Below are 14,326 nucleotides of genomic sequence, written 5' to 3' on the forward strand. Positions count from 1 at the left end.
AAATGCGCCAGAACAAATATCTGAAGTTCTAAAATAAGCTCTCTCGGCCTTGCTTTTTTCCGGTGTGGATGTCAGTGGCGGACTTATTAAATAAGCTATTAACAGGAGTCGTTCTTTGATTATGTAAATGAATATTCCCGTTTGAAAAAGCTCCAATTAAAATTTATTTTGTTGGTGCTCAAAGGGGAAGTTTGTCGAACTTGCGCCCGATCATTGCTTTGTGAAACATCACCGAGCTTAACGAAATTCCGTTTAGTATTTTTGTTTGTTTATGATAATACAGAAGTACATCCGCAAACCTTGTGTTTTCCGCAGTTGGTTCCCGGAGCAGCGGGCCTCAGCTGCGTCGTACAAGTATCGTTCACCAAACACCACAACCTAGAGCATATCTCATCCAAGGGGGAACAGACAGTAGCTTCTCCCCCAAATTGAAACCGGCACTGGTAATCTGCGTTGTACATTGCTCCGGGGGGCAGTTCGGGATACTCGTACTCCTCGCTATCTTCCGGTTCATCTTGCAGGCATTGTCCGAGGCCCTTGCTTGAAAAAGAGTCACGTGAGAGGATAGGAAGTGTCTACAGTAAGTCTCGGCGCGGTTTGCCGAGATTATAATGCCGCCATAAATCCTCCGGGAATTCTTTTTTCCTCGTTATGAAGGAAGGTTATATTAAAAGGTAATTAGGAGTGTCTCTAAATTTATGGCGCTTGTAATCGGAAAAGAGGTACTTACTCAAGGAAGTTGGTGATATCTCGACGGCTACAACGAGACCAGCTGACCCCCACTGTGTCGGCTTCAAAGCTCGGTGTCATGATGTGTGAAGTGTTGCCCTGTCTGCCTTTGCAACCGATTTTTTCCGTGTCGTGGTACATTCCGAAGCTGGACAACAAACAACGCACGGAAATTTATTAGGAGCGTTCTCGATGCGGCCTTACTTAAAGGGTCGACTTTGGAATTGCAAGGTGTGACTGGAAACATCGATGAACTCGTGAAAGCTATTTACCGGAATCAACACGGAACGTTACGTAATAGATCTGCCATCTTACCAGGCGACAAGCGTAAATAAAAAATGTCACCTTTTACTTTATGGACTACCCCGAATCGCAAATATTCCAACGAAGAGGCGACACATCCATAAATATTAAATATTTTTCAAAAGTCCTCCCATTCGCTTGTGATAAAATTTACTTGAAACATTTTCTTCCGACTTGCTCCCTCGAGTCTCTCCGTATTAGTTTTCGCCACACTTTGCACAATTAAAAATGTACAAGTCGAGTTTAATTTTTATACTTGTGGGGATTGGGAACTTACTTGTGTCCCATTTCGTGCGCGATGGTGTGGGCCAGGGTGATCCCGTTGTCCTCGTTAACGCTGCAGCTCCTGCCGGATTTGCACATCCCTGCAACGTGGGCAACCCCCAGAGTGTTGCAGGGAACGTTTTGTCTGGCACAAATATCCTTCCGCGTGATGAGAATAGCGACGTCGTGGTGATGAGGGTGCGAGTCGTTTCCGGGATTTAAATTTTTTTGCCATTTGCAAAAGTTCTTTAAGGTCTGATCCGCGTTGACGGATACGTTTAGTTCCGGTTCCGATAGGGGATCGTCTATTAAAACGATTTTTACTACAACGACCTTTATCAAATTGCCTATACTCGGGTCCATGTAAAGGGACGACACCTTGGGTAAAAATCACATCAATTTAAACATCCTCCTCGGGGGAAATTTATCGCTAACTTATTTAAGCAGTGAGAGATTTTATGTCTCTGCATGAAAGGAAAGTGAGGACCGTTAATTGCTCAAGTCTTTCACTAAATCAGTTTTCGGGGAATAAAAATGTCACTGACAACGACTGATCGATTCGGTGGCGCGAACTGAATGAATAATAAAATTTTGTTATGACCGACAATAAAATTAGTTTGACGATTTCTGGAAGTTCCTAATTAATGTAGGTATTCGCAGAATCGAGATTGCCGAGATGGCGAATTTTACGACCGGCTAATTTGCAAAAACGCCGCGAGTATGTGATAAAATGCGACGGAATTTATGTATTTTTGGACGTGTGGCCCTGCAAATAATTACCATGTTCATTATGGTGAGTAAATAGGTCTCTATGTCGCCGTCTTCGTGAAACTCGACCATCGTGGGATCAGCCACGAGTAAAGTCTCGACATATTGCGGTTTGCTCACCGACCGCTTTTCCCTTCCATCAACTTTCTTATATTTATGCTTTTTCATTTGAGACTGGTGTACGCTTGGGATATCAATTTTGTGTTTATTCTTGTGCTTTTTCTCTTGCACCTTTACTTTGCCGAGCTGTTTCTGCCATTCCAGCCTGCAAAATCCGAATTATTTATTATTTCCTTAATTGTCAAGGGCGCCCTGTCCTTACTCCGACATTTTTCTCGGCTCCCTGGTGCCGCAGTCCCGAAAGTGCTTCCTCCTTTTCCTCTTCTTCTTCTTCTTCGAGTGGCCGGACACGACTGCCGACCTCTTGTAGATGAGATGGGGGTGTCCGGGGTCGATTCGTTTCATCGGATGATGCGAGGGTTCGATATAGTACTTGCCGTGTTCAGTGTGTAACATACCTGTCTTTTAAATATGAATTTTATTCGGGTTGTGTCAGTTTTTCGTTTTTACAGCAGCCAGCATAGGCGTCGGCATAAAAATTTATGGTTCTGGGGCCACGAACGCCGAACCTCCAATGAGATTTTACTCTTTTTATGCTCATTTGATGCGTTCTATTCGCACGACACTGACCGATTTTCTGGGCTTTCTCGAAGGTCGTTAGGATTAGTTCAAATAAACTCACCAGTCCATTACACGTCGAAACGGCCACCCTGGAATTCGGCTGACCATGAACAATGCCTTGAAAATGACAGTTTTTGGATTTATCGCTCGGTTTTGATCTCACGTGTGTGTCCCTTCTTCGCCTCTCGATCACGAGAGCGGGAGCTAAAAAATTTCGGACCGGTTCAAGTATCAATAGGTGTTCTTTATCGTGTAGGGATATGTTGAAGTGCACCTGACCGTCGTCGTGAAAACTTGTTAAGTTGTGGGAAATGTATTCGCCTCTGGGAGACACTTTTCTGGGAATCGTCTCGTGGACCTCGGATGACAAAACGCCGCTGTACAAACCTGAAACGGAAATTATCATTCTTCAACCCCCCGAACAACACGTCAACATCGACGACAACTTTTAACAAACATAACAGAAAAGAAAACGTCACCCGGAATCGAGGAAAATTCAACAGTTACATGTTCTTAAGTAGAGAATCAAGCAATTTACCAAAAGAGCCGTCATCAATCAGATATTATCGACCAACAAGGGCGTATTTTCTCTATTTCAATTTAAGAAAATAATGAAACAACTTACTCGTAACTAAAACTAAATGATGAGTGATAGAATCGCGCGTTCAAATGAAATCCTGCACTGGGAAGGCGTTGGAAACCGTCAATTATTGTGCTTTTTTAAAGCGTAGATTAATTGGAACATCTTGACAGCTAACCTAAAATTTAGAACCAAAAAATCTTTCTTTTTTTCATTCTTTGCAATATTTTACATTAAACTTAACGATTCCTATTCTCGAAGTAAATGTCTAAAGGCAGCCTGTGCTGAAAACAAACATATTCATTTATGTCCCGATTAAACATAAACAAATGTCATTCGTGTCAAACGGCGGCAAATTCAAACTTTACACTGCTCTAAAAGGATTAATTTTTCCAACGCCTACTCAGCTCAGGATTTCATTTGAACGCGCGATATAATTGTTTCTCTTATTAAAAATTACACGGGCTGGCGTAAATCTAAGGTTTGATTTACTATATCCACCTGTAAGCGCCGAGACCTACCTGGAATGTCCGAGGCAGGGGCGTACAGGATATAAAAAACTTGAGAGAAGTCAGTTAGACAGTTAATTAGAGTGATCCATAACGAATTATCGGTGATCAACTAGCGTAAGTGTAAGAGTGTGAATTTTAATTTAACTTTCTGTACTGCAAAGTCAGCTTTAAAGAAATCAGAAAAAAAGAGAAATGACAAATAATGTGTGGTTGTTAAAATATTGTTTTTATTTAAATAACTAATATTTGTATTGATCTCTACAACACATTAAAAATACTTTTAAACGCGAGTAGAGATTTATGTTTGATAGATTTGCAATTACTGCCTTGACCCGCTTTGTTCAAATAATCTCCAAGAGCAGACACGAAAACGCAATTTTTTCCAAATATTTACATTTGGAATTGATCATGTTTACCTCCAAAGAGGAATTTCCCTGCTAGCTTATTTGCCAAAACTGTGGTGAGGTTCTCTTCTAAATTGTAGACTCGTGGTCTGCCCCTTCTTTTTGTATAAATAAAATGTTAGTCCAGAATAGATAAATAGGAAAAAATGAAATGTGTGTCGATCACTGAATTATTTGGACAAATATTTTGTAAAACTGCACCACCAAACTCATATTTTTAATTTGGAATTTATTTCTACTGTTTGAACGAAATTCAGCTAATTTGCAAACCAGTTCACATGTCATGGGAGAATTTAATTATATTTGCGACTGCCCCAAAAATAAATAAATACATTTTGTATGGTTGTTGGGCGATAAAGTTCCATTATTACAATTATTAAATACGTATACGTATGAGGCTACATTTTGATATTATAATTTAGCGATAAATATTTCCATTCATTCGGCGTAAAAATAAAATAGTTTACAGTGTGCATCGCCACAACAGTTAATTATTTTATTATTTAGATAGTGAGTTTCTCTTCGGTATAATGTCACTGCAGTCCCATCATTTCCGGATTTTTTCGCTAGGTGTACCGTCGCGGCTGAATTTTATTGAGCAATAAATTACTCGTAATTCCTGAAAACGCGCCCCGTCTTCTCCTCCCCGGAGTATCTCGCATCTGAATAATTTATGGTAGGTTGCGGACAATACCGCACGCCAGAAAATTCTTCGGCGCCGTGCCATCTTTACCTGTCAGCATGATGCAGCATTGAAATCTCTCGCATGCTGCAAACGCTTGGCTAACTACGACTACGTGTTCGGAATAGCGTACGCCATTTGAATTTTATCAAATTGTGCAATACCTGAGACTACCCCGTTAAGTAGGTAGGTCTCAGGGGGAAAACTGGCTTGTTAGTAACTTCTGGAGCGGAGCGTGATGCTCGACAAAAAGTCGCTCGACGGATTCACCTGAAATCTGAAACTGGGAAACCCTGACTGTGTGCACAAATCTGCGGTTTTCGGGGAGCGGATACATAAAGCCAGGACACCACTTATAGCTCGCGGGATTTTAAGGGTTGGCGCTCACGAGGGCGTATCATGCGCATAGGGATTGGATGAATTTTATTTGTTGGAGGTCTTAGAAGTTGGAGATAAAAACATGATAAAGCACTGAGTTTTCTTCATTCAAAATTTTAAAAATCTTGTTTTTGAAGTAACTTAAAAAGTTTGGGATTTAGGTTATGAAAATAATTCCAATTTCACATTCGCGAACAAAAACTATTACTTTATGCACTTGTTGCATAAATTACTATTTTACACCACCATTAAAAATAGTTCTTATGGGTCTAAAGTGGACATTTGGCTATTGTGATAGATGAAATAAAACACTTTATTTTACAGTTTGGAAAACTTTATTTCACACTTTATTACATTTGCACTTACCCAGATTTTGTCTAATTGCTTCAGAAATTAGAAATAAAGAAAATACAACATGAATGTCTGGTAAAATACTTGGCAGTGCTTTATAATCATTATTTCACCAACTCAGATGGAATTAATTGTAAAACAACTCTAAATGTCTATTTGTATGTATTTGAATTTGGAAATAGTCGATTTTTCAACGGTTTATCACTCCACCTTCGCGCAGATATTTCCAAGGTCACAGCCCATGAGAGAATCCAACACCTCTAATAGTAAATAAATCCGACTTCAATGCTGCGTTCCTCTTTTTATAATCATTTATTTGCATTAATAATTAAAAAGAATGCTTATAAAGTCCATTCAAAATAAAAAACCACCAACGTCGCATTTTCCTCGATAATTAGAATCTGCAACGCTGTCTACTGTAAAATTTGGTAATAAATTTATCGAGGGTTCATATGAATTCTGTTCTGGGCATGTTTAACTAAAAATAATAAGAATTAATAAATAAATGAAACGTGCTGAGGGGTAATAAAACAATTTGAACGAAATTCAAAGCAACTGAATGTTATTTTAAATCCACCAACATAGTATGAAAAATTAACTACCTAGGGTTTTTTAAATTTTATCAACCTAATACAACAGGTGTTGATTTTTTTATTTTTGAATAAAATTTACACGTCCAAGCCAAAATATAATTTATCTAATAAAAACATGAATAGAAAATTAATAGTGAAATATGGTTTTAACAACCAAGACAGTAAAATTGTAAATCCCTTGATAATCATTTTTTATATTTTTTTTTCTTCTCTTTATTACCTTTCCATTCGTTGCCTTTACACTTGGCTAATTTTAAATACCCTCGCTTCATATCTGAAAAATTTACTCGTCAAGAGAAAAAATGTAATTACTAGTTTTTAGTTGCTGTCGGTGGAAATCCGATAAAACTGAAGCGTTATTTACCCTTTTCCTGCCACTTTTTATGTAACATTTTTCATCAAAATAAAATATCTGACCTGGTTTTTCACCGTAAACAACATTCTGAAATTTTGTAATTTTGCAACTTGGGTATTTTTACTGATGGAATTTTTGTAGAGGCTCAATTTACTGCGTATATTCACTCAACCGAGACGCAATTTTTCCACCGATTAATTAACACGCCGCAAAAACACTAAAATGTGTCCAAACGCGGGCAATTATATTAATAAGGAAAATAACAGCTTTTCGGTGAAGACCATCTTAAAAATATTTTTTGCCACCAACAAATTTTTCTCAGCTGAGTCACACTACTTAACAGCACACAACAACGCCAAAACCCAGAGATATTCATTTCCACCGCGCGAATTTTTCCAATTTATTATTATACAGTGACATTTATTTGCAATCCATATTTTTATAATTGTTGTCTGCGAGCAAGATTTTATGCAAATATCTTGACATATTTTTAATTGAATCGTTGCAATCGCTTCATCTGTTCACTTTTTCGATTTTTTTGGCCAAGCGACGAAAGAAAAAGTCGCTTGGATGCCAGTTTTGTGATTAAATTCAGTTGCTGATTAATATTGATTTTAAGCGTTCCCGATCGGCCTAATTAGGAGCCAGTTCCGTCAAAAAGATAAATAAATAATAAGTCGACAAGACCACAATGAAGCCGAAAGCTGAAACTGTGACTTGTTGATTTGTTTATCCGTCATACACAAGTTATTAATTAGTGCATGCAAGTGGTTTTTGATCTATCCGATAAAAAGACTTACCAACGACCAGTTTCTTAACTGAGAGAATTATCTTGAATGGCTTAATGTTTTAAACATGCTGCGACGCAAACAACGAATCGAAAAGGGTTTCTTGTATTTTACGGCGCGATAACTAACAATTTTCAAATCGGTAATTAGGACTGGCAAGTACCAAATCCAGGTGCACTTGAGCCGTCAAATTACTAAAATATGGGATGATGTGTAAGTTATTTAATTAAAATTGATTGGTCTGTCTTGCATTTAATTATAACTGAGATGAATAATGGCGGAGAATGGGTGTTTCCTTTCCAGACACGTTGTCATTACACTTTATAAATTCATACCCGCTCTACTATTAAAAACAATTAATTTATTGTTGCCTAGTTTAATTTGAACTGTACCCCCTAATGTCGGTGTTTAAATCATTCAGCTAGCCCGACTAGGCGTTATCAGGCCTGCAGGTATAAAAGTTTTTTTCTTTTAAACAAATTTAATTAAAAAATTATTTTGCTCGTCGCCTCATTAATCGCTAAAAAGCTTTAGGACGGTTCGAATTAATGCTCGAGATACTACATTACATTAAACATTACTGAAGAAACAGGAAATTAAATCTTGTACGGTACGCTAGACGAGATCAAACACTTTTATGTAATATTAATTGATAATTAAAAGTGTAATGATCTCATTTTTACCGAGTCTTTGATTCTGTATTGGCCATCACGTTTCTTTGTGTGGGAACATAAACTCGTTAGGTCTACCTATTTCGACTCAAAAAACTAATACAAATAATACGTGGGCTGCTATTCAATTACCAATAAAGGATACAACAATTTCCTGTCGACTTGATTGTGTAAAAAAATAAATAAAACGGTGATTCTCTCCGGTCGGTTTCGGTGAAAAAATTAATTTTATTACCTTTATTTGACATTTTTATTTCTGGATTATTTGATAGCTTTACAACTTCCTAAAAATGAAATATTAACAGCATTAAAAGAATTTTAAATGCTAATCGTGAGAGTCTCGGATTTATCGAGGCAGTCAGGAAGTGTAACAGCGGGTCTGGAGGCGTTAAAATTCATTAAAAAATTACGACGATGTCGACGGCTTTAAAATGTTTTTACCGGCGAAATGTGCTCGTCATTTCTTCCTAATTAAAAGACACAAATCTTAATCGGAACTAACGTCACATTTTTACACTATCTACAAGCTCGAACAGCTTTATACCTTCACGTAAAAAATATCCTTTTAACACAAATCATATAATTATGATTGAATCAAACTTTTAATTAACCTTACTAAAATTTAAAAAAAATTGTATGATGACGCTAACTAATTTTTCCTTTTTTCTGTTAAAAAACTTTTTTTAGTTTTCAGTGCAATCTCTCTGTTGATTGTCATTTCAGAACCTTTCACCATTCAAGGGTTGTCAACTAAGAAATATTTAGATTTTATAACGTACTTTGAAATTTAGAACAATTTTGATTTTCTTTTGCTATCCTTATTACACCACGTGTCAAGAGTTTTTCTTGCGTCTCAGATTTCCTAAACAAGAAATTCATATAACTTACTTTCTAAAACGAATTCTCCGGAAACCGGACGTGGATACCAAAACACCTTAAAATTGTCTCATATATTCCTTTATTGCGGAAAGTTTGTTTACCCTCCGGGAGTCGGGGAAAGGAGTTTCGGCAAACATCATAATAAGATTAAAATAAAAGCTCTTTTGTTAAACATTACATTAAGCTTTGTCATAATCCACTGGAAATGATGACTATACGAGATCTAGAGGAAATTATTTAAGAGGTTATTAATGATCCCTATGATGAGAAGGTAAAGCCTGTTAATTAAATGTGTATTATCAAATTAAGAGTATTTTTCTCGTAGAAAGTAGGAATTTTTAAAGAAATATTTGGAGGATTCAGTATTCAACAACAAATAAGTCTAGAAAAAATTACAGAAATTTTCAATATTTTATCAAATGTAGTGTGGGTACAGTTTTAAAAGCAGAAGATATTTTGTGACAAATTTTAAAAATTTACAAATTGTGACAAGGTCGTATTTAAACTTAAACAAAGGTCAGATCCAACAATACATTTCCATCTTGGTTCAAAGAAAAATTAAAAAAAAAAAATCCAAAGGAAGTTGCAAGAAAATTAACACTCGAAGATTTAGCGCTTCAAATGTTGGTTAGATAGTGTAAATAATTTACAATCCTGTATGAGACACTTTATGACTGACGTATTGTGGATCACTCGATGGCAAATTGCTTCCCTAAGAAAATTTATCAATTTAGAAAAAAAAACTGAAATTGAAGATGAAGTTGTAAATCATGTTGAGTTTTACGAAACTTATAAAGAGATTTACATCTTCAAAAGAGATGACAGTGGTTTCAAAAATTATTAACCATCTGAAAATATCTCTAGAACATAATACGTATATCAAAAGCTCATTACGAAACAAAGCAAAATGAAATGTTTTATGTACCTAAGTAATAACAATTATTTACGAGTATCGTAATATGAAGTTACGATACAAATATCGTATAAATGTTTTATCTATCCATTATTATGGTAAGAAATTATTAACAAATGAGAAAAAAACAATATTACACAAACCAAAGTAGTAAAGAGATAAACCAAGAAAATATTAACAATTTATGTTTCTTTATCGAATTAGTGCGGTAAAGTACCTACTTTGCGACATTCACATGAATGTCATAACGTTTGACATTGCCAGTTGAGAATCATATTAGATATAAATTTTTAAGGATAAATATTAATTTTACAACCAAAATAAACAAACTCTTCTCTTTTATTATAATATGTATTTAAGAAACAAAATTTAATTTATTATTATTATTCTGGCTTAGTTAAGTGATTATGTATATTGAAAAAGGTTTTTTGATTAATTCGAAAAAAGAGGACCTCGAGGTATAATAAATCTTGCTATAGATTCAACGTAAACAAAATAAGACTTTTATGACTACCAAAACATCAGAATGTACCTCCAGGAATGTAAATACACCAATATATCAAAAACCCTTGCATTCTCATGTGTTTTGGAGAAATCAGATTTGTTGAATTTTATCAGTCGACTCTAATTTTATTTTCTAAACAAACAAGTTAATAAAAGTATGACGCCTCCTAATAAATAGTTGTAGGAATAACTGACCCGATATGAAAAAAAATTTGTGTGTTTTGTGATTGAATTGCAGTATTCAAATAATAAACATTCTCATTGCAAGTCAGCTAGCGTAAAACGAATGTCGACACATAAAACAAGTCTTCTTTATCTTCTTTGATTGAAAACGGTACTGTACATTTGTGCCAGGGTCAAACCATTACCAGGAATAAAAGTGGCGTACGTCTAAGTCGAATTATCCAATTACGGTCATTTTCGAGCATTGTTGCTAATCTCACGCCATTTTCCCACAAGATGATAGCAATAAAGAAGTTTATTATTACTGTTAACGTGTCGGTAGAAATGATCAAATTGTTTGTTTTACAAAGCCTGTTGTACATTTCTAGAAGTAATATCCGTGAAATGTGCCAGAAAATACAGTTTCGGTTTAGCTCATGAGATGTATTTAAATTTCTGATTCGCGAAACAACTCTAGGAGCTCCTCTCACTCGACAACATTTCCGAAAGACAGCTTGCGCCCAAATGCACTCAATTCCTTTCCACCGATTAATTTATTTTCTTGCTTGTGTATTCTACTCCGTTTGTTTTCTTTGAAAACAATTAAGTCGGAAAAACAAAAGAATAAACAATAACAGTGTGTCTCTCGAGATGCGCCGACCCGGAGAGTTTCCCGAACTAATCACCGACCCGACTTGTACAATTCTCAGACTGTACAGACTGTACAGTTCTCAGACTGTACAAGTCGGGGGGTTGATGTACACACATGGTGGAGCTCAATCGTTCACAATATTTGCAATAAACACCGAAATTATTTACTTAAGCTTTCGTAAACACACTCCCGTTAATGAATTCAAGTTCTTTGTTACACAGTGAGGTGTAAAACAATACGGGCGGATTAATCGGAACGGCGTATAACACACTCCCATCGATCTACATCTGCGAATTCGACACTGTTATTCTAGTGGATGAAAGAGAACGGAGGAAAACACGTGAGAAAAGTCTCATTGTAATTTACAATTTTTGTCGGCGTGTCGTATGGGCATCGAGCTAATATTAGAGCAGTTGCTGGAATGGAGTTGGGCCGTGGGCGACCCCTGCCCATTGTTGTTACAGGTGCTGCGCCACTTGTTTCTCTTGGCAATCAACTTCCTTATCGTATCATGCTAAATATGAATCCTGCGGCTCTAATAACATGCGAGGAATTTGCATTGACAGTCGAAATCTTGAGGGGGAGCTGGTGTGGTGGAGTGCGTATAATTTTTGCCGAATTATCTGCTGGAGAAAATTCATTAAGGAAAAGCGTGGACTCAGGTAAACTGTGAAACTGATCACGCAGTCTCTTTATGGAGATTGATATCTCTGTCACGCTCAACCTCATTAAGTCCCGACTGGAAAGAATTGTTGGTTTTTAGGGTTCTCTAACTCCCTCAGGATTATTACATCTGTTCGGGACAGTTTCGGGGCTTTAACAGATAGTACCGGTGCAGGGAAAAAATCTGGAAAAAGGTGGGCGCCTTTCCACTCTTCAATAAACAACAAACCTACATAGAAGACGTGATTTAACAACATCTAAAAAGCGAGTTTCGGTGTTTAGTTACAAGTGTCGGTAGGCGGAGGAGTCGACCTCTTCATACAACACTTTGCGTCCGTTCTTTCACATTTTGAATGATTACTTTTACTATGCGCGTCCCACACCTTACGCTTGCGACTTCCCACTATGACAGCTTGTTGAATGCATTTATTCATTCATCCATTCATCAGCACCACTTATCCTCGCCATAATAGTAATTTATGGACATAATTATTTCGTCGAAAAATCGTCGCCGATTATTATCATCGCTTTTCGACGGCGCAATCGTTGCGTTCTGTTGCGTTACGCGTGTATCCGACTAGTTACACGTGTATGAGGCAATTAAGGTAGCTCCTGCGTTGTTTTAGTTTGAATTGGCTTGCGTAGGTTAAATGTTACTGGTTTTGCAGTAAACTTAATTAATCGGAAAATTTAGTGTGTGGAAATCGTGGACCGCTGTGGTTTATATTCATGCAGTTGTCGTTTATAATCGCTAAATTTAACGAAACTAAAAGAGAATGGGGCGCTTTTGCAGGAATTCGTTTAATTGGCCGCGTTTACGGCAGGGGAGTGCTCATTATTGCCCCGAAAACTTCCAAATCTAATTCGCGAATAATTGAAATTAATGATTTTTATTGCGGAAAAATGCGCTCCGATGCGGCTTAGATGAAGTCTTAAAGGGTCCCGCAACGAAACATGTAATTATTTCGGCGTTTTCTTGTAGCTCATTTGTTAGTGTCACCGTAGATTCCTAGATAAATCTGAAATGGTAATTCGACTTGCACTCTCCTACAATATATTTATTCCATTCCGACCTTATAAAGCTCGGAATTTATTCATCACAGACGCTCAGAAATAGCTCGAAAATACACTAATTAGACAAAACATTTCTGATTTAATCTGATCGAATGTCAATATCATTCATCGATAAACTTTCCTGTTCCGCAAAGCTTTTCTAAGAAATTTAATATTCAGACCAACCATTACCTGCAAATAAATTTCCGAGTTGCCACCAACAAGATACAAACTTGTTTTGTTGTGCGCCTTCAACCACTGGAAATGAATTCTAAAACTTTTCACAACGATATAAAAGAGTTCTTCGTCTGAATTAAAAAACAAAAATTATGTACAGTGTAAAACACTGTTGCTCCCTTGTTTGCCTCCAAGTTAATCCCGCAAGCGGGAAGTTTTAAGATTGTTGCACACTAAACTATGTGCACGTTTTGACAGCTTGTAAATCATCTCCACAAAGTTGGAACTGATTTTTATAAAATTAAATAACTCAAATCTAGACCGTCGAGAATAAAATTGGACGATTTCACCAACAACTTTTCTTGGGAATAAAACAAATGAACAGAATTGTCTCGAGAGTGGGGGAAGCTCCTGGAGATATTAAGGCAGGCGTCCACTAGCTCGAATTGTACGCACCAGTTTTCGCAAATATTTAACAAACTGTAATTTTGCAGTATCTTGTAAAAATTTTTTTGTTTGCAGTTGATAAAAAAATAAATGAAGGTTGTGTCACTTCCAACCCGGCTCAGATCTGCATCTTAAGAAATTAATTCTAATATATTGACGATGATGGTGACACGCGAAACCGCTTGCCACGTTCTTGTTACCCTTTTTTGTCATCACCTTAATTCGAAACAGCGGATTTATCCACGACGAAATGGAGATGTTTGCGATTATAATATGTTCATTTGATAGGCTTATTTGAATTTTATGCAAATATTGAAAGTAATAAGCTGTATTGATGTTTCGCCCACAGCCGCCGCCCACCTAGGGTCATCACAATCAGATGGATTGCTACCAGACGTACGTAACCGTTCAATTATACTCCGAATAAATAATATCCTTAAATCCGTGTTGGCGAGTCCTTAGTGGCACCCCCTGCTGGTTTATTCCCATTAAAACCTGTATTTATTGCAAATTACTCAAGAGATTCTTATTAAAGTGCGTCATGGGAGGCGCAGCTGCCCCTACGGGGAACTTCATTACACCGTGCCTCCCCTCTCGGGGCCATCTTGGCGATGGCGCTTCCCCTCTGGCGCCATTGTTGGGATTTAATTGGTAAAAATGAGCAAAATTGCTGTCCGTACAAAGGGGAAAACGTAATCGCAGTCTTAATGGTGCAGTTAATTTGTATAATTAATTACGGACGCGAGTGAGTGCTTCACGACCAGTTTATGTGCAGGATCTCTCGCAAGAACTGAAACACCTCGGCAAATAGATTTGT

The 14,326-nt window shown here is 37.0% G+C and overlaps 1 protein-coding gene across 2 annotated transcripts in view; it reads right to left on the reverse strand.

Annotated features, from left to right (window-relative positions):
• AdamTS-B (ADAM metallopeptidase with thrombospondin type 1 motif B) overlaps positions 1 to 14,326 on the reverse strand; it is a 28,923-nt gene that overhangs the window by 6,685 nt on the left and 7,912 nt on the right. Inside the window, exons 3-8 of one of the 2 annotated variants that reach the window (XM_069053298.1) lie at positions 2,807 to 3,132; positions 2,387 to 2,586; positions 2,077 to 2,329; positions 1,310 to 1,674; positions 731 to 877; positions 300 to 540 (exon numbers count right to left, since the gene is read on the reverse strand). In XM_069053298.1, the coding sequence (XP_068909399.1) occupies positions 300 to 540; positions 731 to 877; positions 1,310 to 1,674; positions 2,077 to 2,329; positions 2,387 to 2,586; positions 2,807 to 3,132 (1,532 nt within the window). Of the gene's footprint in view, positions 1 to 299; positions 541 to 730; positions 878 to 1,309; positions 1,675 to 2,076; positions 2,330 to 2,386; positions 2,587 to 2,806; positions 3,133 to 14,326 lie in introns of those variants that run through there. The other variant, XM_069053299.1, reaches the window with a different exon arrangement.

This window comes from Tenebrio molitor, chromosome 7 (genome assembly GCF_963966145.1).
Source record: "Tenebrio molitor chromosome 7, icTenMoli1.1, whole genome shotgun sequence".
NCBI classification, from domain to species: domain Eukaryota; kingdom Metazoa; phylum Arthropoda; class Insecta; order Coleoptera; family Tenebrionidae; genus Tenebrio; species Tenebrio molitor.